Genomic DNA, 25,349 nt, shown 5'->3' with positions numbered 1-25,349 from the left:
GGTTTCTTTGTATTTTTTGTATTTTTCTTGTTTTGCCATTTGACATGTTTATTTATGATTTTGGTGTAATTCAGACGAGATACCAGCAGATACTGATTTAAAGTCTGGAAGATGCCTAAATATGTTAAGTAAAGCAAGTAAAATACATTTTTTGATCTGCATTGCACAATGAAATATGTAGCTGAAGAGTTTAACTTGGTTAAAATCTAATATTTCTTTTTATGAGTTTTCTGCAGCTGCAACTAATGATTCTGTTTTATTACAGATGAATCACTCATGAAGTCTATAAAATGTCAGACATAACGAATGATTTTTATCTTTAATGTGACAAGATTTTTCTGCTACTAACAGTCAAAACCTTCCCAAATCTTAAATTCACAATGATATAAAACAGAAATTCAGTAAATACTTAGATTTGAGAGGCTGGAGCCAGCAGATGTTTAGCATTTTGCTTGAAAAATAACTATTAATTAACAATCAAAAAATATAAATATAATTTTTTTTTCTCTCTTTTAGCCATTGTTAAAATGTTTAATTTCTAAACTTTTTAAGGCAGCTGGTACCAGTTTGGTGCCATAACCTGATTTTTCCTCCCAGATTTAATTTGGTTGATACAAATGTCTATAAAACCATGGAATAATAAAGAAGAATAGGTTTTTAAGATATTGTAGACGACCAGAGTCTTAATGGCTTTCTGATTTGTTTATCCTTAAGCTTCATTCTTTAATTTGCTGGGTTTGCTTTGAGACCATTTGCAACTTGGCAAATAAATAAGATTTAAAATACAAACAGATCTGTTGATAGTTTTTCCATTAAAAAAAATCAAATTTTTTCTGTAAATGAACAGGCTAAACGTTCAATATCGATCAAAAACTATATAACATTAATACACTCATAAAATAAATGTAAAATGGTTTCTGTGCAACTGTTCAGACATGTCGACTTATACATTTGTTTTAGAAATGATGCAATAACCTGCTTCAACCGCAAGATGTCGCCAGATGTGTATAAATGTAAACCAGGTGTGTCTCTGTTAATTATAACACACCTGCTGAGAACAATTGATCATGAATTGAATTGAATTGAATCAAATTAATAGATTTATATGTGAACTGTGTCTCCTGCAGTAAAAGTTATTAGTTGTTTGCTTGGAAAGAGATAGTCGGGGGAAAAAAATGCTTGTGCGTAAAATGTGTAAAATGAAATTTTACGCAGGTTATGTTTTCAATATATTACGGTTTAAACTAACGACAGGTGCAATTACTACCTGTAATCAGTCCTTCCGGTTGGGGGGGTGGAGGCTGAGGGTGTGTGTGGTGTTGGAGGGGGTGGAGTTATTATAGTCTCCCATTGGGTGACAGTCCAGACAGGCGTACTAGACTGATTACTACCGCTACCAGAATACAGAAAGCAGTGTGAGGGCGTCGGGTGAGCCAGCAGCCGCAGCAGCTCGGCCCTACCTGTCCTCCATTTCTGGATCCAGATTGGAGGTGGATGCTATAAGAAAGCGTTATTTTGTGATCCAATGGAGGCAGCCGTACTGAACCCCGCGATCATGACGGAGGTGGACTGCAACAGCAACACCCTGAACGCAGAGCTGGAGGTGAAGAAGCTTCAGGAGCTGGTCCGGAAACTGGAGCGGCAGAATGAGCAGCTGCGGACCCGGGCGAGCGGCTGCGCAGGCGGCCCGCATGTGCTGCCTATACCTCCGGCGTGCGTCGGGGGATACTGCCTACCCAGCCCGCCTCCCACCCTGCTGTGCCAGACGTCCTTGGGGTCATTCGCGCTCCCACCGGAGGAGCCTTTCGACTATCTCCACCGGCACACCGCCGGGGACGGAGAGGCTGCCGCGGGGGAGGCGGAGGACGCGTCCGAGCCGTCGGTTCTGGATGAGCTGGAGCTTTTGGACTTGGATTCTCTGTGCTGCTCAGAGGAGTCTGATGAATCATGGTAACTGGCGGGTTTTTTTGTTTTAATTCAACCATTTGTTGCTTTGTGCAGAAGGTCCAAGTCATGAATCTTGAATGCAAAGACCATAAATGATGTTTGATGGTTCAACTGGTTGATTTTCTTCTTATTCCTGATCATATTTGTATTAAAGCTTTGCAGCTTTCTGCAGGGCCAAAACAAAGCCACACACCACGTAAGTTAATTAGGCAGCTGAGAGGAGAGGCCACTTGTTATCAGGCCTGTCATCAGGGCTGCACCAAGCTGCCATTCTCCCTCTAGTCTGCACTCAGAGAAATTCATCTTAAAATGTCACTTGCTGGATGCTTTTCAGTGCCTTGTATTAACTATAGTGCCTCATACAGGGAATCAAACCATAGATCCAGCTGTATCTGTGTCATGCTTTGAGCTTCAGTGCAACACTTTCCATGACATAATGTGTCTGTTTTCTGTGATATCTTTATAAAATCTTGCAGATTAACGCTGGAGGCCTTGTTGAATTATGACCTGTTACTTAGTGTTGTGTTTTTCTATTGAAGGAAGTGGCTGTAAAGAGAGGAAATCAGTTTCAAGAACTGACATTTTCATGTAAACAAGCCAAATACTTTTAGTAACTACTTAATTACTTTTTCACTTAATCAATAAGTTGGCAATGAAAGGTTCCCTTTTTAAAACATTAAAAACTGCTTATGTTTTGGTCTAACGATCATAAAATCTCAACATATTCAATTCATGATGATTCAAAATGGAGAAAACTAAAAGAATCGTCACATCTGAGTGTGATCAGTGACTGTTTTTAACTTAATTAAACTCACAACTGATTAATTTGCTCATTAATTATGTAATTTTCTGTCTATGGACCAACTGATCAATCAACTCATGATTTCAATTATTGCTGTAATACATGCAGCCAGTAACATGAATGTTTGTGTGCTGAGTTTTTTGGGTTTTTTTTACTGTTTCCAATTTATAAGTTCCCCGGGAGCTGCGATTGATCAATTAGTCCATCAAAAGAAAATTAGTCAGCAACTATTTTGATAATCGTTTAATCATTTTAGTCGCTTTGTTAAGCAAAAATGTCATATCTGCATGTTGCAGCTTCTCATATGTGATGATTTGAAGCTTTTCTGTGTCATATAGGTTAGTAAACTGAATTTCTTTGGATTTTAGACTGTTGATCGGACAAAACAAGACATCTGAAGACGTCACCATGAGATGTTAGAAATTATAACTGACATTTTTCACTGTTTTATAGACAAAACGATAAATCAAGAAGATAATCTGCAGAATAATCAATAATAGTTAGTTATAGCAGTAAGGTACACCTACACTACTGTAGCTCATACAGAAGCCCTGCAATAAATCCAAAGTGCATGTTTATGTTCACTCATGAAAAGTGTTTATGGTCATTTTGGAGGCTGTAGTTTGGGGCTTTGAGAGGTGTTTCTATTATTTTGTCCACCTCATTCATATGAATTGAGATGGACATAAATGCATGTTAGAAACAGAAGAGGTCAAAATATTGTGACAGGAAGTATGACTGATTCTGCACTGCAGCACACGCGGATTCATCTTTTATTTGGTGTATTAACATTGCAGGTGCTTCCCTCCCTGTGTCTAGAAATAGTGACCGAGGGGTGTGTGTGGGTGTGTGTGTGTGTTCGTGTGTGTGTGTGTTCTGTCCCCTTCAGGTCAGACTTCCACCTGATGTCAGTGGAGGTTTTAATCTATAATTCAGTTCCCTCCGTGTTGCCCACAGAGCAAAATCAAGGGGAAAAAAAGCAGTTCAGGGCTGTCAGAATAATCTGATCTACTTCATTTCAACAGAGCGACTCGTCTTCGTGATATCTGAAAAGCTTAACGCCACCTTTAAGCCAGGAGGAGAGATTTGTCTGAGTCAGGAGGGGATGAGTTGGTGGCACAAAGGAAGGATGGAGTCTGAAGAGCGACCCATCAGAGGGAAGATTCCCAAATGTACAATATTACTTTCATAACACTGAGATCCTACCAACATGTAGTTAGACTATGTACTAAAACTGTGTATAAATTACACCTACATGTTGGTGATTGTTCCATTTACAATTAGTCATCTCGAATTGTGTCAGAATTTAAACTCAGGATGTAAAAATCAGATAAAGTTGGTATAATTTTGACGATGAGGGAAGTCCTACAAATGCATAGTGTTCATATTTTTATGGAAAAAAAACAAAATTTTCAGTTGTAAACACTTTTTCAACATAGATACCATCACGTATCTTATAATAAGTAGTTATGTTTCGATCCAAACATTCAGTAAATCTCAAATGAAGTGCAATATCAGGTACAAGAAATAAAGAGGCTTGGAGATAGACTGGAATAAAAACAGAGTCTGTCCTAAAAAATGGAGAATAATTGAGGAGTCGTTGGATTTATGATGAGAAAGAAGAACATTTCTTGCTGAGATCAAAGAATTGTTCTCGCAGCTAATAAAATTTTTAACCACTCCAGCAGCTTGTCTGTATGGATGGCAGCATCGGTCTGACCGCTGTGGTTCAGACTGAAATATCTCAACAACTATCGGATGGATAGAGATTATCTTTTGTACAGATATTCATGGTTCCCAGAGGATGAAACCTACAGATTTTGGTGATCTCCTGACCTTTCCTTCAGCTCCTTCATGACTTTGACAGTGTTGTTAAATATTACATTGTTCTGCAGCAGTTAAAACAATAGTTTGACTCCCAGCATTTCAATCTCTCTGTAGGTTGTATGTATCATCAAGAGCCACAGAGTCCTCAGATGATTCCCTCACACCTCTGCAGTGGTGCCGGCAGGTTCTGGACTGCCCCAAATCGGAGGTGGAGGCTGCGAGGCGATCGCTGTCCCTCCGACTGGAACAAGGTGCGAGACAACAGGGTTTTTTTTGTGTGTGTGTGTGTGTGTGTGGTGGTGAGAAAAAAAAAAGCTGTGATTGGCCCCTGGAGGGAAGTTTGTGTTGTACAGCAAAAGAGCCGACAGCGCACAACAAGATGCATCCATACAAACCTTAAGACTCTCACTGTTGTCATAGGGTGTCTGAGATGAGCTAAATCAGTGATATCACACCTTAGACTTGTTACCATAGCAAGTGCAAACTGTTCTGCGCTGCTAGAACATATATAATTGTGCTTGAAAAAAAGAAAAAGTTCACAAAAGGAAAGTGAATGAACGTAAATACAGCAGATTATGTGTGAAAACGCAACACAGATTGTCTCAGTCTCTCCAGTTTCCAATGAAGTGCTGTAAAGTGAATTTTCTATTAATTTTAACAAAAAATGTTTGCAGAAGAATAAAACATGCAAGTGCAGTTAGCAGCAGTAAAATGCTGTAAATGTTTGTGCACTTTAAGGAAAGATATTATGTCCTAAAAATAGATCACTACAGTCCGTCTCAACAAAACCTCACAAGTCTGCAGAAGATTCAGTATGAAATTGCTTGTTCTTGCAATGCAAATGCAAGAAATATTGTACACGCTTTGGTGGCATCGATGAAACTAAACTGCATTTAAGATGTACAGCTGAACAGTTTTGTCTGTGTGTGTGTGTGTCTCTTGCTGTCTAAGAAACAATGCTAAAAACATTTCTCTGGAGTTCAGCTGGAGTTCAGTCAGGGGACTGTTGCTAATTTCACATTCGTCACTTTTCCGCTAATAAGACATGCATTAGAAAAGTATTTTATGCAATGAGTGTTTCTAGACTTTTAAATTCAGTTGAGCTTTATCTTTCTTAACCAGTCCGGGCCTTTTTTGGCAGCTCTGAATTGATCACTTACATATTTTCACCCTTTTTTTTTTTACTGTGGTTAGTCTGGATGTCACTTCTTTTTATGCCCAGTTTCTCTACATTGTTTCATCTTTGTTTCATAACCCACAGCGGATGTCTCTCACTTACCCACAGTGTCTATTTTCTCCTCTCCTCCGTACATTAAACCAAAGGCTGAAAACAGAAATTGCCTGAGATTCCGGGAGACAAGACAGCAGATTAGTTTGCATGACGCTTCCCGCCTCCAGTCTATTTTAAACTGATGTACACAGCTCTCAGGTGTCTTGCCAAAAACACAGGAGCTCACTCACTCACATTTGCTTACTGTCTCACACAACAGTCTCGGCCAGAAGGAGCTGCCAAACTGTTTCTCATCTAGAGTGTATAGCTGGGTGCTCTTGTTGTCTTGTGAAGGAAGCAGTCCAAAATTGATGTCACTTGCTTTAAGTTCCAGATAGATCACTTGGTGTTTAAGCTACTAGGAACCTAATTTATAAAAAAGCGTTCTTTTAAGAGCTACAACTAACTAGTATCAGCTAATGTGCAGGTTATATTTTCTATTAATTAATCGATTAATGGTTTGTTCTTTAAAAATATAAGAAGACAGTGAAGTTTCCATCAAAATTTCCTCGAGCATGAAGTCAAATAATTAAATTAAGTGTTGTTTTGTCTGACAAACTGTCTAAAAGTCCACAAATACTCATGTTTCCACATATGAGAAGCTGGAACCATCAAAGGTTGCTGATAAATCTTCTATTGATCGACTAGCTCTGCTGTACTCTACTTTTTAAAGCCAGGTAATGATGAAAAGTGTTTTAAAAGTATCACTTCCTAACATTGTAAAGTACATAAACTGACACTTGTACTTTGCAGAGATACTTTTCCTTTGTGGCCATAATAGGCAGGTTGAAGTTGGATCACCTTCATCGCTTCAGAGTGACTAATCGAGCTCAGCAGGACGGTGGAGAGCTCACTGACGATAATCTGTCCACGCCTCATAGCCTTAAGCAGATCAGGCCCGGGTCACCTGACCTGCATATGCCGTGGTTACAGGCAACACTTAATTATATGATGCATCGCTGACGAAGAAGAAGGGGAAGTCTTGAAGATAAAGGAAACATATCTGAGGAAGTGAAACAGGAAATATGGTTAGCTGTCCGAATAATCAAAAGAGAGAATAGGCTGTGAATCAATAGAAGCCTGCCTCTTGGTTTGCTTTTAGTGTTGCCATGGTTACTTCATGAGCCTGAATCGACTCTCTTTTTAAAAATAGATTTCATGTCTTGAGCCTATTGACAGCCAACCAGGGGGGAAAAATAGCAGATCAGGGTTATCAATCCAAGATGTCGGTGTGTTACAGAAATCCTCGTCTGATCGATGAGTCTGTTTTTTTTGTAGGCCGCGGTTGTGGAGGCAGAGCAGAGGGCTGCGTGTGAAGAGTGAATGGAGGCGACAGCTCCCACGGCCTCAGCTGAACAGGCAGCTTAATACCCTGAAGCCTTTAATGAGAGGAGAAGGCGCTCGACTCACCTGCGTAGGAGAGTTTGAGTCTGTGTGTGTGTGTGTCAGGCTGCTCTGCCTTCCCACACTTTGAATATAAAGTGTTTATCTGCAGTATTTTCAAAGAAATATCTAATTGTTTGGACTGCTCTTTTGCCAGTTAATGAAACCTTTTTAAATTAGATTTTGTAATTAAATATTAGCTAATATACTTGGGGAGAATTAAGGCATGCAAAAGACAGTAGTGAACTATCTCCACTGAGTTTATTGAAAACGTTTCAGGCATTAAATGTATTAAAGTGTAATCCCTGGCAAAGATCTATGGTCACAAACATTGATTTTTCACTAATCTAATTGGTGACAGTGTGTGAGTTAATGACCTTCTTTTACATTTTGCTTTTGTAAACACTTTGTTAGAATTTCCTCTCAAACGGTATCTGTAGCACCTCAATCCTTATACCGTCAGGTAGATTTACAATCTCTGTGCTACAGAGATTTTCAGAGATCTCCTTTTCAGGCTACATAAATAATCTTAACTTGACTCCAAAATGCTGCCAAATTGAGAATTCAGCACCGAAAAATGCAACTAACGTCAAGAACATTAAGATACTGTAGCACTGTTGCTTATGTCTGGCGTCCACTTCTTTGGTCCAGACTGAAATATCTCAAATAAAGATTGTTGACTTTTCCTTTAGCACCACTTAGCTTCACCATTTGTGGCTTTGAGTGAAATGTTTCCACAGACATTGGTTGGATTGCCATGACATTTGGGTCACACATTCATGCTCCCCGTCAGGATGAAATATAATCATTCTTGTGTCCTCTTAACTTTACATATTAGCACCATTATCAGATCAAACTTTCAACTGGTCTTTCACTAAATACCTGCAGAACTAACGGCATTCCCATCAGCCTCGGCTGCACTTTGTGTTCAGTGCTAATTACCAAATGTTGGCATGCTAACACGCTAAATTAAGAAAACATGGAAAACATATCTGCTTAAAATATGCATGTTAGCATTGTCATTGTGAGCATTTTGGCATGCTGACATTAGTATTTAACTTAAAGTACCCTCAAACTCATGTAGACTCTTAATTACAATGTGCTTTAAAATATTAATTACAATGTCAGTTGTGTAAAACAGTAATATGATTATCTTTTTGGACAACATGTACACATATTTGAACATCTCATTAAGCTTTGGGCTTAAATCTGCTGCTATAACGCAAGATTTTGGAAGCATAGTGAGGTGTGGCTCTAAGTTCTTCCACACCAAACTAGGAAAATAATGTCTTTTTTTATTAGTGATGAGAATCGAGAACCGGTTCCAAATTGTCCGATCCATTGGAATCATATGCCTCCGAGCTTATCGATTCCTTTTATCGATGCCGGCATGTTTTTCTGATAGTTGCGCATTGCAAAACAATGATGTCAATGTCATGCATCTTTGCTGCTGAAAACTTGCAACAAGAGGGAGTCACGGCGGTAGGATCGAGGCAACAAATAAAACACACCCAAAATAACTGAGAAGACTTAGTGCTGACCCAGTACCATGATCGGGCCAGGCTGCAACTGTTCTGTTGGTCTGCTGCTGGAGCTAACAGATAGCGGACTGCCAACTGGTACCAACTGGGGACTTGCTCCAGCCTACTGAGGCCTGCTGTTTCTGCACTGTGTTCAGACTCAGAGATAATAAAACAGTTGCGTTGACGCTGAAAACCTGTGTAGGTCTACTTTTTTTCCACACAGAAAATGAATTGGAAATCGATAAAGAATCAGAGCAATAAGCAGAATCGATAATGGCATCGGTATCACTTAAAATCTTATCAATTCCCATCCCTAATCTCTGTGGACCAGTCGTGATGTCTAGTGTCCACATACTTTATACTGGCATCTACGCTGCAGTCTGGGCCAGTATTTGGGTCACAGAAGTGGACCTCTGACTCGGCTCGGTCCTCTTGAAGTTGCACCAGCTGTGCAGCTTGTTGCATCAGCGGCAGACAACCTGCACTCTACATGCTAATGGTGCATCACTTCAAAACCGCAGAGGAATCCTCCCACCAGCTTGGCCTGCTATCGCTCTCTCTTTCTCTCTCCCTGCCGGAGGTTGGGTACAGTGAAATGGAGAGCTGTTGCCATAGAAACCGTTTACATGAAAGGAATACACCCCCTTCATAGCTAAGTGGCTTATATTCGTATTGACAGGTAAGAGAGAGAAATCCTCTTCCTGCATCTCTGGGTGTGTGCAGGCTTCACATGCACACTCTTTAATAAGAAATGCAGGATGCAGCACATTTATATTCATCTTTTCCCCCTAGATATGGCCTGAGTATTCATATCACAGGTGCTACAAACCAGGAGAAGTTTCTTCTCTACATCTATGAATAGTAACCGAGGTGTGTGTGTGTGTGTGTGTTTGTCTGAGACACTCAGCACCAGGTACAGCTGCAGTGTACGAGCGGCTCTGTTGTGTTGAATAGTGCTTTGTCCTCTGTGCTTTGTCACATGTGCAGCTGCTGAACAGAGCAGTTGCTGACAGTCACACTGCCGATGAGGTAACTGCTGCACAGTACAGCCCTCTGCTCAATGATGGCGTCTGTCTTTGTATTTTCTACGATTTATTGTTAAGGCCATTTTGAGTTCTGGAGCTACCTGAATTCAGCTCATTAAGGAAGAGTCTGTTTTTGAGGTTCTTTTATAAAGGGCACATATCATGCTTTTTGTGATTTTGTGTCATTCTTAGACTGTTAAAATGTTGTTAAACACGGTCAAAGGTCCAAAACTTGAGGTGAACGTATGTAGAAATGCCACCTGTGAGTCCAAAGCCAGGGACAGATTTAACTATTTTGATCATCGATTTAATCATCATCATTTTTTTTCAAGCAAAAACACCAAACATTTAATGGTTCCAGGTTCTCAAATGTGAGAATGTGCTTGCTTTTCTTTCATTACAGTAGATTGAATATTTTGGGGTTTTGGACTATTTGTCTCACAAACAAGACATTTAATGATGTCACTTTGTGCTCCAGGATACTGTGATGGACATTTTCCACAAACCAAACGATTAATCAATAACGAAAATAATCATTGCAGCCCAGGAGAAGAGCATTTAGAGTATGACAGGAGTTAGTTGCAAATCAAAGGAAAAACCTGAATAAACAAGTGGAGAAAACGTGTACTTAACCAGTTTTTCTCACATAGTCTCAGGTGTTTAAAGGACCTTGTTTGGTGTATTTTACAATCAATATGGCAATGTATTGATGTGTAAAAAATAATGCTAATTTAACATTAACTTCCGTCTTCCCTCCCATCCCCTGTTCTCCTCCATTAAACCTACTCCTGCCTCAGTCTCCAGGTGGCGTAGCTCACTGTCCAGCCCTTCCCCCTCCTCCTCCTCCTCCTCTCCCGGTCCTCCCCTGAGTCGAGTTGCTGGGGTGTCACCCATCAGCGCCTCCCCTTCAGCCAAACCCTGTTCCACTCCCCAGTCGTCCGAAAGACACGGTAAACATACCGCATGCATGTTTCCTCTTGTGACTCATTTTTCTCTGCTATTTTATTCAGTATTTTGGTTAAACTTTGAGTATCAGTCTCTTCAGGAACAGCATATTTAAGTAACTTTGTGGCAAAAATGACACATCACAGAATAATTTATGCTTTAAATAAATGTTAAATTACTTTTCAGATATTTACAGCAATATTAGAGTGAATGCAACTTTAAAACCAGTTTGAATTAGAATTTGTGTGTATATTAACCTTTTTTTTGAGGTTTTCATTCAACTTTCTACCACTAGAAGTTGAACTCAAAATGCATTTTTTAAAACCTGAATGTCTCATCTTTTTACCTCCCTCCTCTCTCCTCTGCTGCCTCCTTCAGCTCCATCCCTCTCCTCCCCGCTCCACCCGATCCTCCATCGGACGCTGAGCCCCGTAGGGAAGGAGCTCTCCCCCGTAGCCGAGAGGACTCCCACGTTCCTCTCTCACCTAGCCAACCGCAGTAAGCCTGCTTCTCCCACTGCTCCGCGCCGCCTTTCTGTCCACTTTTCATATAAAAACATCCCGAGTCCTGCTTTTCTTGCCTCATATGGGACAGCACAGACAGCAGATAACAAAATATCAGAACACTACTACGCAGGTAAAGACACTCGGTATAAAACTGGGTCAGCCACAAGCTTTTAATGTATTATTTCAACTGTGTTCTCATGTAAGTCGTGAGAGTAAGAGAATATATTTTTGTTGCAGCTTCAAGCAACAGTTGCAGAAATAAAACTGCTCGTTGCTCATTATATGTCACTATATTCTGCTGCTGTAATTGTATCAGCTGGTGACACATTCGAGTGCATTATTAGTGATGGAAAAAGTAACGTTCCAGACACGGCGAGGGCAAAGCTGCAGGGAACGAGATGGGCCCTGAAGGGAGGAAGCTCACATCCTGAGCTTCATGTAGCAGCAGGTCCTCTGCCGCAGGGGCTCGCTGGTGGTTTTGCACCTAAGGCTCAATTCCATGACAGTGCTACTCCAAACAGCAACGAGGCATTAGAAAAGCTGGGGCATGTGTTGCTTTTTTTTGTTCTTTTTTAGATATGCTGTTCCAAATATAAAACTCTCTCTTTCATCTATCTGCCCCCCTTTTTGTGAGTCACCAATATAATATCATGTAATTCAGGGCTGAAGTAAGGATTTTTAGAAATATTTAGGTCAAATTTCAACATTTTTTTCAGTACAGTATTAAAAAAAAAACCCACAATAGATCACATTTATTCATTAATAATTTCTATTAGTTTTGTCTCACTTCGTTTTAAATGTTGCAAAACTTTCTCTACACTGCCTATAAGTATGTTATTCTGATGGACAATCTGAAATCCTTTATTTTAACATATTACGTCCTTCAACAAAGTCAAAATTTAAGACATTTAGTCTAAAACGGATCAGAATCAGTCTTTAAAATCCATGCATGATCATAGAATGTAAACTCCTCAAAGTAATACAGAGGAGATGACACTGGTTTTCCCAAAGGGAGCTACATATTTTTATTATACTGACTTCAAAATTGGTTGTCACTTGCATCATAAAGCCACTTTCAACAACTGGACATACACGTCACCTAAAGACCTAACTGTCTGCTCTTTACTTATTTTTGCACCACTAATGTCGTGCTAAAACTGAGGGATTGCGTCACCCAATTAGTCTGAGACTTCAAAAGTTATAGTTGAGGTTACAAAGGGGGCACACTTGACCTTAGAATGATTTAACATGTCTGTTTGGTTCTTAATCCACAGAAGTGTTGCTCACAGTATTGAAAAACAACATTATTTTCAGCAGCACAGTTTTTTCAAGAAACAATGTCCCAGTTCCTCTAGATATTATTGAGAATGGGTGTCATGGGGACTATTTCTTTAGCAGAAAGTAGCTCCAGTGAGCTTCCACTGTAGGAAAGTGCGAAATTATGATGTTTTGTATTTTGACTGAATCAACCCTTTAAATTCACACTCAGCTGCACCTTGTCAAAGGTGTAAATGATGATTATGTTAACAGATGTAGCAAAATGTTGAAATTCAGCCAAAGATGACTAAAATAAATCTAATAAAGGGTGCAAATTGTGACTAAAGTGATTAAAATAATCCTTTTCATCATTGTCATTATTCTAGAGTGCAGTTTTAGTGAGCAGATATAGGAATATCATTAACTGGGGAGAGGTTGGTATAACCTCTGAGATAATATTTCTGCCTCACTGGTGCTTAATAGGCTCTAATTCTCCGAGCCAAGTATCACCCTCCATTAGTTTGGATCCTTCATCTTTATGTAAAGGACACTCGAAAGACTCGAGGGTGCTTTTCTCACTACTGAGCTACCAAAACCGAACATAGCCGAGCTGCACAGTGACCGTCTCATTTGTTTAACACTGTAGTTAAGATCAAGGATAAGTTGTCGGTGTGGAAAGTTCATCATCAGTCAAACTCTGTTTTCTTGTGTGGCTGTTTGAAGACCGCAGTCTCCGGCGCTCGGCCCTCAGCCCACAGTCATCCATGGACAGTGACCTTGGTGCTTCAGAGGCGGAAGACGACTCCATCGCTCTGGGATACAAACTGCAAGACCTCACTGATGTCCAGGTTATGGCCCGGCTGCAGGAGGAGAGTAAGTAAAGCCAGGAGGAAAACATGCAGATGGTATTTCTGCGGTTGTTTGGCTCTGCCCCCTGTCTCCAGAACAGCTCTTGCTCTGAGAAACAGTGTATGATTAAAGCTCTTAATTGCAGGGAATTCGGTCCACTTCATGCTGACTTTATTGTTCCTCATTTTAGACCAGTAGTTAGCAAACTGGGGGTGCAGAGCATTGCAGAGGAGGCACGAAAATATGGAGCAAAAGTATGGTAGCAGAATAAACTATTAAGGCAAGCTGAGCAATATACTGTAAGACTAAACAGGGATTGGGTGTTTAAAAGGGCATCAGTGGAAAAAATTGTGATACTAGTGTAAATATGATAACTGAATTACATTACCAAACTACTTCTTTCAATACCTTCCTATGCGAAATATAAAACACATTTTAGTTGTATTTTTTTCCCTTGACAAAACAATCCAAACTTCTCAAATCCAGCAGTTTTTAATGTTAGTTTAACAGAAGCAGCCATACAAGAACACTGCAAATGGAAAAGCTCTGTCTCATAACAGGAAATTTAACAATTTAACTTTGAAAAGTATTTAAGGCTAATTATTCAATACTAGTTTGTGATGCTATAACAGGTTCAATATGAAGCCCTGGTGCTTATAATCAGTAAAACATCATTGTATAGTAAGTATTCTTAAAAATATGGACCTGCATTTCCAGCTAAATCTATTCCAAATGATTTCAGAACATTACAGTGAAAATAGATTTTATATTTAATTGTCTGCTTTGTCAGTTTTTTGTCTGTCATTGTGCGCCAATTCACTTCTTCTGCTGTCCATCTGTCTCTATTGTTCCCTCCTTTCTAATATTTTAACATATGGCACCAGACCTCAGAGCTCATCGCTACTTCAGCTTCATTAACCCCAGGAGGTGATGTCTGTGTCTCTGTGTGTGTGTGTGTGTGTGTGTGTGTGTGTTTGTGTGTGTGTGTGTGTTTGTGTGTTTGTGTGTTTGTGTGTTTGTGTGTGTGTGTTTTGCACGCTGTTCCTCATGTCTCGCTCCCCCAGGTCTAAGGCAGGACTACGCCAGCACGACGTCCATCCTGGCCAACCGCCGCAGCCAGAGCTTCACCTTCCAGCTCAGCCAGCTCAGCGCAGGCCCCGACCTGGAGGAGGAAGACGAGGAGGACGACGAAGACTACGGCCTCCTGCCCCCGCCGCAGCCGCGCCTCACCCGTCTGCCGCATTCCCACACCTTCTCCAGCATTCGAGATTGGCGAAGAAGCACCAGTTCCCTGTCCACCCCTCCTTCCACCCCCTCCACCCCTCCGTACCCTTCCGCTGGGTTCGCCTTTCAACCTCAGGCCCACACCCAGCTCCAGGGTTTGGGACTGGGCAGCCCCTGCACAGCCGAGCTGCAGGGCTTCAGACCAGGATCAGGTGAGAGAAGCCACTTTTAACATCATCTCTCTGCCTATAAGGAATTTGTTCTTGTTTGAGATCAGATACTGAAAGGCAAGTCTGTTTTTCTGATTGGAGTCGAGAGTAAAAAAAGGCTTGAATAAAGAAAACAAGGCTCCTTTGTTTTTAAAATGTCAAGGCATTTTACTTTTTTGTGCCAAAAGTAGAAGAAGCCTTAAAGCTGCACTAACATATTTTTACTTTTGGCAAAGGATGAAATCACCTTTTTATATAATTTAGTGATGAACATACAGAATTATCACTCAACTCTGCAGTTCCCCTCAGCTCAGCTGAGTATCTTAGCATCTTTCAGCTCATTTACAACAGTTGAACAAGCTCTGATAAACCTGCTGTATGCTAACTGCCAAACGACATGCAGCAAACAGACACTCAAAATAGCTACAGTATCCGACTGCTACTAGGAAATGTAAATAAACTAGTAGCCCAGCTACATGTAGTGTCTCTGCTCCCCAACACTGATAATACCATATATCAGTGTTGTGTTTACAGCTTGTTTTGATACCACCAAGTGGTCAAGAAAATTGCTTAAAGCAACTTTAATCCTACCGACTGGGGTACCTGCAGACCCCAGAGGTTTACTTTCTGTCATATCTCACAGGTGCTTTATTCTATCATTCTAATTTTTCATGACTTTGTCAATCAGTTTGTTCTTAATGACGTTTCTGTTTTGATGAGTGCTTTTTAAAAATACCAATGTTTTGGGGTCCTGGGCGACCCCAGTCAAACATTCCACCGCTGCAGTTTTAATAGATGGAACTATTTATTGAGTTAATGTTTGCCAAGGGTCCTCATTTAAAGTATCACACACTACCAGGAGGGGTAGGGGCACCCCACTGTAATAAAGAAAAGTGTATATTTTTGTTTTACACAATATACAAATTAACTGCAACTTTCCTAAAATAATGTTGTTTTTTTTTTCAGATGACATTAATTACATAACTAATAATATTTTGAGAAGCCCTAAGTTAACATTTTGCTATGATGGTTGTTTCTTATAGTAGTTTATTCTTTGGGTCCTCAGGGACCCCAGTTGGTAGTCCTGATGTTTGCACAATAAGGGTTAAAGCGGTATTCCAATAATTTATAATAATCATTAAATATTAATTATTAAATGTAATTACCATTAAATAATTTATGTAGATGAATTTAAAGGATGGGTTCACAATTTTTCAAGTCTGTCTTAAATGAACCCAAATGAATGGGTTCCTGCCCAAATGAACAGTGAAACAGGTTTTGCACGCTGTAATCATCCCTCCAGTTCATACTGACTACAAGATCTCTTCCAAACACGCTTACAATGTAAGTGCTGAGGGACAAAATATAGTCCCCATTTTGAGCAAAAATGTATTTAAAGTTAAGTTAAAAAGAATAAACTTGGCATGAAAAAGAGAGCAACTCTGAAAGATATTGACTTGATTTGACTAATTTGAAAGACTGAAACCTCATATTCGCTTCAAATAAACTTTTAAATACATTCTTGCACAGAAGGAGGACTGTGGATTTTGTCCCCCATCACTTATACTAAAAGCACATTATGAACGGATCTCTTAATTACCAGTATGAACAGGAGGAATGATTATAGCAAGAGAAAAAGTGTCAATATTCATTTGGGCACCTGACTGTTGTTTTAAGACAGACTTGAAAAACATATCCTTTTTAAAAAAGACTCAATCATAGCAGGGGTGGCTGACGTATACACAAGTCTACACTTCCCATAATCTAACCCAATAGTATCTCTCTTTGCTAGGCCACCCGGTGAAGGAATACGTGTTTGGAGTTCCTTTTTTGTTTTAGAGTCAGTTTGTCAAAAAATATGAGTAAACCAGTGCTACTTTTTTGACATAAACCACTGTCAATGCTGTGAACACTACTAATGAGAGCTCTCTGTGTTTATATGTTTTGTATGTGCAATATTTATGTGTGTATTTACTGTACGTGCATATGTGTATGTTGTTGGCCGTATTGTTTTGGGGAAACTTCATCATGGCGTCCAGCCGAATATGAGAGTAAGTCGACACCGTTTTCCACTCGATTCCAAACATACTTCATACCTCAAACATTGAAAAGTTATTTTAAAACATTAATTCAACTTCTCTGTGACAGAACACAATATAAAAACACTTAAACTCATTAATTCACCACTCATAAGTATTTATTCCTCACCATCTTTCTCATTCTGAGAAGTATCCCGTCTTTGCCCGCTAATCATGCGTCAATGCCCCGAACTGACCCACACTGATGCTCTAACCACTTAATAATAACTCTGTCTAAGCCTCTTGTACAACTGCTCTTAAAGCTCTCAGACTGGCGTGTGTTTCCGTTCCAAGTCGGAGACGAGAGAGAGGGAGAGAGAGTTTGATGGGATTAGCGTTAGGAGTGTATATCTGACTGAGGGGGCTGGAAACTGTTGTATGGTAAAGGAGATCACGGCCAGCTTTACAGTTGTCTTAAGGGATGGAGTTGGTATATTGTTATGGTATATGGTCTTCATTTGTATCTTTACTTTAAATCTTTCCTGATGCAGTTTTAAGCTTCTACAATTTATTTTGATGTGGGTGTTTCTGTCTGTCTCTGCCAGATAAGCTGCGGAGGAGCATGCCTAACCTTGTCAGAGCTCCCAGCATGCCAAGTGTGCCCATTCCAACCAATCCTAGCGCTTCCCCTTTGCTTCGTAACAGCCAGAGCTTTGATTCGTCCAGTGGGCTGGCTCGCCTGCAGTCCTCCAGTAAGATACTACTTCGAAGTGTTTTTTGTTTTTTTTTAGATGAAAGTTAATTATTATGAAATATAACATGTTTTAAGATCAGTTAACTCATTTTAGTTTTCTTTTTTATGCTTGTGCATCTGTTATCCCCGCCCACCTCCAGTCCCCTCCCCAGGCCAGCTGCAGAACAGAGTCCAGAGCGTGGGCAACTTTTCCTCGTTGTCACGGCAACCCCTAAAAGCCACCGCCTACGTCAGTCCCACTATCAAAGGCTCGGCCACCATGCCGACCTCCACCAGCCTCCAGTCATTGAACTGCAGCAGCGGGAGTAACAGCGGGATCCCCATGCTTAGTAAACTGCCTGGCGGAGGGGCGACGCCCACTTCCACGCCGACCACTCCTCGCAGCAGCCTGCCCCGCCCCGCCTCCTTCATTGGCACCCCAAGCTCCACCCCACGCAGCAAGGCAGCCCAACCAGCGCGCAGGTAAACCCAGTTGGAATCAGATTTAATATGCAGGATTTTTGTTTGCGCTTTTCTGTAAAGGCTGTCAAATTCAACAAATACACAATATATAAAAGTTGTTATTTCATCTTTTCAAATATGTGATATGATCTCAGGTAAAAAAAATTCAACAACAGGTTTGTGCTAGAAGACCAAAAATGTAGCTAGTGGACCAAAGACTTTCCAGAAATTCCCTCTTGAACATTAGGTTTGTGGCAGATTCATCTCATAGCATATTATAAGTACTCCACTCCACACTGATTCTGATGACACTGCATGTAACTGAGCCAGCTGATAACCAGCTTCGCTTAAACACAGTCATTGATGTTGGGCTCAGTGAAACCAGGTAACCCAAAGAGAACCCGACTAAGTGGAACTTTCTTTGTGATAAAAGTTCTTGATTTATCATTGCAGCATGGCCACCTCAGTATGAATTTGGGTCAGAAATGTAACTAATTTTACATTTAATTAAATATTTAATCAACAGGGATGTTATACTTTTTTCAGTTTATAACAATAATATAGTCAAAATTTCAACGTTGCCAGAAAATCTCCTGCAATATCTTTTCATGAGTCCATAAGCCTTTTTAATTTACAGTCATCTTTTTGTTGGGCTGACAAAATAGGATATTTATTTAATGATTTTTTTTAAAAATGATTATTATTTATTTATTTCTACTAGGCTAATTTACATCTGTAGCCTTATCTTGGCGGTAATTTGCAGTAGACGTAAAAATACCATATTTTAGGTGTGACCATAGATTGTAAAAAATAATGGACGTAGCCACTGTGACATCACGCATTGGTTTGTGAACTCCTGTTTTGAAGCCTCAGGTTTGCATTTTGACTGTCACCATCTTGGATATTTGGAGCCAGAAGTAACCGTGTTTGGACAAGAGAGTAGAGCTGACCCCAGTGAATTTACAGACACATTTAATGATTATGCTAATGCTAATTTTCACTAGCAAAAAACAGGCTTAAAACTATTAAAATAAAATGTTCTTACCAGGGAAAAAATGAACATCCGACTCCTTAGAGGGTCTTTTAGAGGAGGGGTTCTCAACCTTTTGTAACTTGAGGCCCACTTCTGATTGTGAAAAAAATTCAGAGGACCACTTTCCCAAATAAAAGAAAAAAACATAACATGACAAAAAAACTGGGCTGTAAATAAGTGTTATGCCACCTGTCAGCTGTATTGACCAAAATAAATATTCTGTTTACCCTCAGTGAGACACTTGGGCTTGCTTCTGAGAAAATAAGATCAAATCGTGGTGGGATGGGTTAGAGGCTGACATGCAGAGTTGCATTCCAAGTTGCTTTCAGTTTGTTTCTTGCCTTTGATTTTGTGACGGTCACAATGGAAAACCCTGACTCACACAAATAGGTGCTGGTGGTGAAAGGCAACAGAAATTTGATTGCCTGTTTTGATTGAGAGGGATATTGACTGGCAGCCAGTATGCAGAATGAAGCAAGGTCAACCTGTGTGAGCTGAAGCTTCAGGCTGTTGTCTGCTGATAGTTCCATTAGTTAATTTTCCAACACAGTGGAAAGAGACATGTCTTCTGAAGCAGGATCCACAGAGAAAGCTAGCTAGCTAACAGCTAAAGCTAGCTCAAAATGTAACTGGTCATTGAAATGATTTATTTAGATATAAAAATAACTAGCTTTGTAAACTTTGTAAATTATTATATTTTTTTTTTTTAACAATTTGGCAGTACCACTGCTTCTGCGGCCCACTAGATGGCGTTCTGAGGTCCACCGATGGGCCGCAGCAGTTTTAGAGGGTCTTTGAAGACTTGAAACTAGCAATTGAGAACAAACTTATTAAGAAACTGTATGCTGAGGTAATAAATCAAGAAGTAGGGTCATTTTCTCATAGACTTCTATACAGACTTCTTTTTGGTGCCACTGGAGTCACCCTCTGCTGGCCATTAGAGGGAATGCAAGTTTAAGTCACTTTCACATTGGCTTCACTTTTCAGACCCGGAGCTATCCACTTTGGTGTGACCCTTGTGTTGTTCTTCCTTTTTTCCAGTTTACTGACGCCTCCAAAGAGCTTGTCCACCCTCAGTGCCCTTCGTGACAGCACCTGGAGAGACGGCTGCTACTGATGAATGGATGAACTGGTGCAGTAGTGCAGTGGCACCCCGCTGGCTGGGGTAACTCACTACTCCTCAACATCAAAGTTTTCATTGGGGACCTTGAATGGGTTTGACCAAAAAGTAACTGTTAAGATGACCTTAAATCTGAGATCCTGCATAGAATAGTTAAAATGGTATCAGACGGACCACAGTTGAGGGGTCTCCACATGAACTGATCTCTCATGTCACCTATTCGATTCTATGCAGAATTTCTTCGGGGAAGGCGGGTTGATTCTTTTGTTTTTTTCTGGATTTGAGTGTGTGAGTTTGGTCTGTGCCAAGTTGCTCTTGTGCAATAAACCACTGGCTGTAGGGTACCAGTAATACTAACCTGCTAAAGAGGGCTGCCAGTTTTTATGAAATGAGCCTCACGATATTATATTTATTTATATATTTATTTTGAATAAATGTTTTGACTAATCACGTGTTTTCCCTCTGGCAAGAAGCGCCAATGATGCTGCTAAAATTTAATCAGTCCCTGTTAGATTGGGCACATTTGGTCTAATTTTTACAAGCAAGACATTAAAGTATGTATTCGTGTTCAAAGCTAACTATTAAGTGTGCATATATATATATATATATATGCAATATTATTGAATTTTAAATGTGAATCTTGACCAAAATGAAATGTCTGAATGTGTTTACAAAATTGTCTCACCATGGCATCACAAAACTTTGTGCATATTAACACTTTAAAATTGTTTAATGACCTATAAGGGATCTGTTCATGTTGCACTTTGTATAAATCTCTGGACTTACTGATATTTTTATGTTCTGTTTACTAATAATTGCACTTCCTTTTACATTTGCAACTGTTGTTAATAATATGTTTTTGGGAGATATCACAGTTAAACATGGCATAATGTAGCACTCTTTGTTTGTAATATTTGACTTATGTTTTTAAATGACCATTATCACAGCACATTTCACAAAATCCTAACACTTTGTTACTGTGATGGACTGAATGAGTGAAACATTTTAATAAAACACACTGAATTAAAGCTGTCTTTTCCCACTACTTTATGTTGAATATAAACATGCAAGTCTTATGTATAACGAGTAAAATTATGAATTACTGTATCTTCCAATCAGTATGTAACAAGATGTGGAAAAGTGCACCAAGAGGTTGGCTGTTGGCATTTTAATGTTGCCACCTTGTGGTAGAATCAAATATCTCAACATGGATTTAACACAAAGGAGGAGATGGCATGAAATACAAAAGACTATTGTTTTCACCACACAGGCAGATTTAGCAATGCAATCCTAGAAATGGGATATTTTTTACCCTGCAAAGCTGTCAGTGTGATGCTAAATGAATTAATACATTTCAATGAAGGTGACTTTCATACTTGTCTGATTATGAATGACATTTAGGAGCACAAAAAGTTGACATTCAGTCTTCAAGGAGTGTGTCTGTACCCTTGTTACACTTAACATTTCATTAACAGACATTTTCTTTGGATCTCCATTTGCTTGGGGAGTTTCACTAGTTTGGATACCTCATCTGCACTGCAGCTCCCAGTGTCACCAGTCTGATGACCAGCAACACAGCAGCAGTTCTACCTGGATTGGGGTGTAACTTTCTGACTGAAGATTGAAAAAATCTCAAATGAAAATTGTCTTCAACTGGTGTAAAACTTCAGCTCACTGTGTTTGACAGCAACACTGAAGTTTAAAAGTTGTGGGTTCAATCCTGACTTGATCAGTCTTTTTTTTAATGTTAATGGCTGTATTTAATTTGAAAACCCTTGGTAAAGGTTTTGTCACTTTGGCATCACTGTTTTAAAATGTGTTTCAAAGGTTTTAAGGTTCAAGCCAGAGCTGCTTGGAGATTTTTTAAAGCCAATATCTTGCATGGTGACTGCTCTGGTTCAGTAGCTCAGTCTGTTTGGCAGCTGTTTAAAGTTTTTGACATTGGATGTTCAATGTTTAATGACAACACCCTGACACCATCTGAGCCAGTTGTGCACAGTGTTAGAAAGTTCCATTAAAGCTTTAAGATTGCGAGTTCAGTTCTGGTTTGCTCAGCTGCCTTGATGAAGATTGAAAAGTTTTGCTGAAACATCTTGGCTGCCGATTTGCTTTGTGGCTAAATGTGTTAGACAGCTGCACTTAAGCTTTAAGATTGTGGGTTCAATTCAGAGGAGGGTTGTTTTCTTTGTTTTTTTTTTTTAAGCGAATAACGTCCATAAAGATTTAGATGCTCTGTCAAAATACCTTTTTAGGGACGTGATCCGGTAGCGTGAACTGTTTGGTAACTTTTTGACTTTGTTGAAGCTATGGGTTCAGTCCAGCCAGACCACTGAGGACTGAAAACACCAAATGGAAACTCTGTGGCAGTGTAAAGCTTTAGTTCACTGTGTTTGACAGCAGCATTGAAGTTTAAACTTTGTGGGTTCAATCCTGACTTGATCAATCACTTTGTAAAGTTAGCAGCTGTATTTAAGATTTAAAACCCTTGGTAAAGGATTGACCCTCGGGTTTCACTGTGTAAAATTATGCCACTTCAAGGTTTTAGGGTTCAAGCCAGAGCTGCTTGGAGATTTTTTAAACCCAATATCATGAGTCATGGTTGTCCAGGTCCAGTAGCTCAACCTGTTGGCAGCTGGTGGAAGGTTTTGAATTTGTGGGTTCAATCCTGACACTGGCAGGTAAATTTTTAAAGTCAGACACACTACTGAAGATTGAAAACCTGATAAGATCAGTGGATGCTATCTGAACCTGTAGCTCACTGTGTTGAACAGCTACGTTGAAGTTTTAAGGTAATGGGTTCGAATCCCGAGTAGGTCAGTGACTTTTGAACATCATCACTCAGAGGAGAGGTTTAAAAGCGCTCAGAGAAGAGGTCTGAGTGCGAAGGGGGCCTGGTGGAGTGATGGCTTTGTCAACACAGATCTCAGATATGTCTGCAGATGTGAGGTGGCTGGTTCGATCCCTCTCCTTCATCAGTAACTGGAGCAAAAAAAAAAAATCTTGTTCTTGCACCCCTCATGTTAGACTTAACATTTCATGAAAATAACTTATTTGTAACTCAGGGCTATATGGCATGTATGTGTTCACAGCTATCACTTACTTTGTTAGGGTTAGTTTATTTTGGTGAGTTGGGGATTGAACCAGCAACCTTGTGAACACCAGCCCTTTTATATAACCACTGAGCCAGTCACAGTTCCCACCTACCACCTCTGGAAAATGCTAAATCAATTTGTTCCAAATGCATGCATGCCAAAGAAAGTATGATTAAGAAACAGTTCTTCTGAAGCACAAGTTGAAATCCATTTCCATATACTTGCTTTTAAATGGTTCATGGTTATTGCTCTCTTTATGCACCAGTGATTTTGTTAATTTGCTGGCCTGGAATCCAACATGGTTTCTTCATTTTTCTGAATGGTTAATAGGTTGTGGTCATCAGCCCGTTTCTGTAACCACTTGGCCAGTCACTGACCGACCAAGGAAAATGTGTATTGATGTTTTTTTCGTGACCCTGGCAGAATTAACGATATCATCATTTGAACAGGGTAATTTTGACACTGTGTTGCTATATCAATTAAAATGTTTTGTTAGAGTGGACAAAAAGCTGCACATGTAGCTAGCTTCCATAAATGAGCAGGAGACAGCAGTGTGGCCACAGTGAAACAAGCCACCTCACAGCCAGGCTGCCCGGTGTTACGGACAAACTGGTCCTGGTGGTTCAACCAGTGGTCTACACTGAAGCAGTTTGACGTGGGGTGGGGTGTTACCCACCCTTGTGGTGACTTTCTGACTTTGTTGAAGTTGTGGTTTCAACCCAGTGCTCATCAGTAGCACAAAGCTTTAGCTCACTGTGTTTGACAGCAGCACTGAAGTTTCAAACTTGTGGGTTCAATCCCAACTTTATCAGTTTTTTTTTAAAAGTTAGCAGCTGTATTTAAGATGTAAAACCCTTGGTAAATGTTTGACCCTAAAGCATATTTTAAAACAGTTAGGCTCAAGGGTCAAACCTTTTACCAAGGGTTTTCAATTTTAAATACAGCTGCTAACTTAAAAAGTGACTGATCAAGTTAGGATTGAACCCACAACTTTTAAACTTCAGCATTGCTGTCAAACACAGTGAGCTAAAGTTTTGTGCGGCTAATAGGCTCAGGGTTGAACCCACAACTTCAACAAGTCAGAAAGTCACCACAAGGGTGGGTAACACCCCACACCACATCAAACTGCTTTGGTGCAGACCACTGGCTGAACCACCATGACCAGTATGTCCGTAACACCGGGAAGCCAGGCTGAGAGGTGGTTTATTTCAATGAGTTCACACCACTGTCTCCTGCTCGTTTACGGACTCTACAGGTGCAACTGTTTGTGCTCTCTACTAAAACATTTGAATTGATTTAGCATCACAGTGTCAAAATCACCCTGTTCCAATCACCCTGTCACTGTGCACAACAGATACTGTCCCAAATTACAATAACAACAGTTTTTTCATGAAACATTAAGTGTAACATAAAGGCTGCAGGAACAACATGTGTTTGAGATATAAACATGTTCCATCAAATTTTAAGTGATTTAGCATCACAATGACAATCTTGCAGTGTCAATATGACCCTGTTCCAAGGATCATATTGTTAACTCTGCCAGGGTCATGAAAATATGAGTATGAAAATGGATTACAACTTGTGGTTTACAAGAGCAGAGTGTCTTAATTATACTTTCTTGGCACGATGCATATGGAATGAATTGATTTAGCATTTCCCAGGGGTACCTTGCCTGGCTGAGTGGTAACAGAAGAGGGCTGGGGTTCATAAGGTTGCTGGTTCAATCCCTAACTCAGCCTGATCAACCTTCACAAGGCAAAAGAAAGGTGTGACCACACACAAGCTGTACTCTCTCCAGGTTAAAAAAAAAAAAAAGATTTTTTTTAAGTTATACGTGTATCATGAGGGGTACAAAATGTGTAAGAGATAAACACCTATGTGGCTAACCAGAAGGATAGCTCAATAGGATGGGTGATAGAAGATAAGCACCTCAATGTGTGGTTGTTGGTTCAATCCCCGCTGAGGGATAAAGATCTTCTTGGTTGTTCTGCCTGTAATGTTGGTTTACAAAGTATTGATATTGGATCCAACCAATTACAGAGTACATATATCTAAGTATAAGAGTACATATAAAGTATAAGAGTACATATATAAGTATCACAGCAGTCTACAACAGTATGTAGA

At 39.9% G+C, this 25,349-nt stretch overlaps 1 protein-coding gene across 2 annotated transcripts; it reads left to right on the top strand.

Moving 5' to 3' along the window:
* The first annotated feature begins 1,323 nt into the window (after positions 1-1,323).
* LOC121892288 (SLAIN motif-containing protein 1-like) lies at positions 1,324-21,161 on the top strand. 2 transcript variants are annotated; one of them, XM_042405234.1, is made up of 10 exons: positions 1,324-1,950; positions 4,691-4,827; positions 10,575-10,727; positions 11,101-11,220; positions 13,209-13,358; positions 14,399-14,770; positions 16,807-16,818; positions 17,391-17,537; positions 17,680-18,001; positions 20,055-21,161. In XM_042405234.1, exons 1-10 carry the CDS (start codon positions 1,526-1,528, stop codon positions 20,128-20,130), a joined length of 1,914 nt encoding a protein of 637 aa, XP_042261168.1. In that variant the 5' UTR covers positions 1,324-1,525; the 3' UTR covers positions 20,131-21,161. The 2 variants fall into 2 exon arrangements, with proteins under 2 accessions (XP_042261168.1, XP_042261169.1); XM_042405235.1 differs by lacking the exon at positions 16,807-16,818 and having other exon boundaries at positions 1,326-1,950.
* Positions 21,162-25,349: the final 4,188 nt, after the last annotated feature.

Source organism: Thunnus maccoyii, chromosome 24 (genome assembly GCF_910596095.1).
Source record: "Thunnus maccoyii chromosome 24, fThuMac1.1, whole genome shotgun sequence".
Taxonomy (NCBI): domain Eukaryota; kingdom Metazoa; phylum Chordata; class Actinopteri; order Scombriformes; family Scombridae; genus Thunnus; species Thunnus maccoyii.
The sequence above is the reverse complement of the archived record's forward strand: the minus strand, read 5'-3'. Positions and strand labels throughout refer to the sequence as shown.

What these genes read in the sequence shown, in the direction of transcription:
- LOC121892288 (XM_042405234.1), top strand. Translation starts at nt 1,526, where the DNA reads ATGGAGGCAGCCGTACTGAACCCCGCGATCATGACGGAGGTGGACTGC. An exon ending in CTCTCACCTAGCCAACCGCA is followed by an intron (nt 11,221 to 13,208) that starts GTAAGCCTGCTT and finishes GGCTGTTTGAAG; the next exon opens with ACCGCAGTCTCCGGCGCTCG. An exon ending in GGCCCGGCTGCAGGAGGAGA is followed by an intron (nt 13,359 to 14,398) that starts GTAAGTAAAGCC and finishes TCGCTCCCCCAG; the next exon opens with GTCTAAGGCAGGACTACGCC.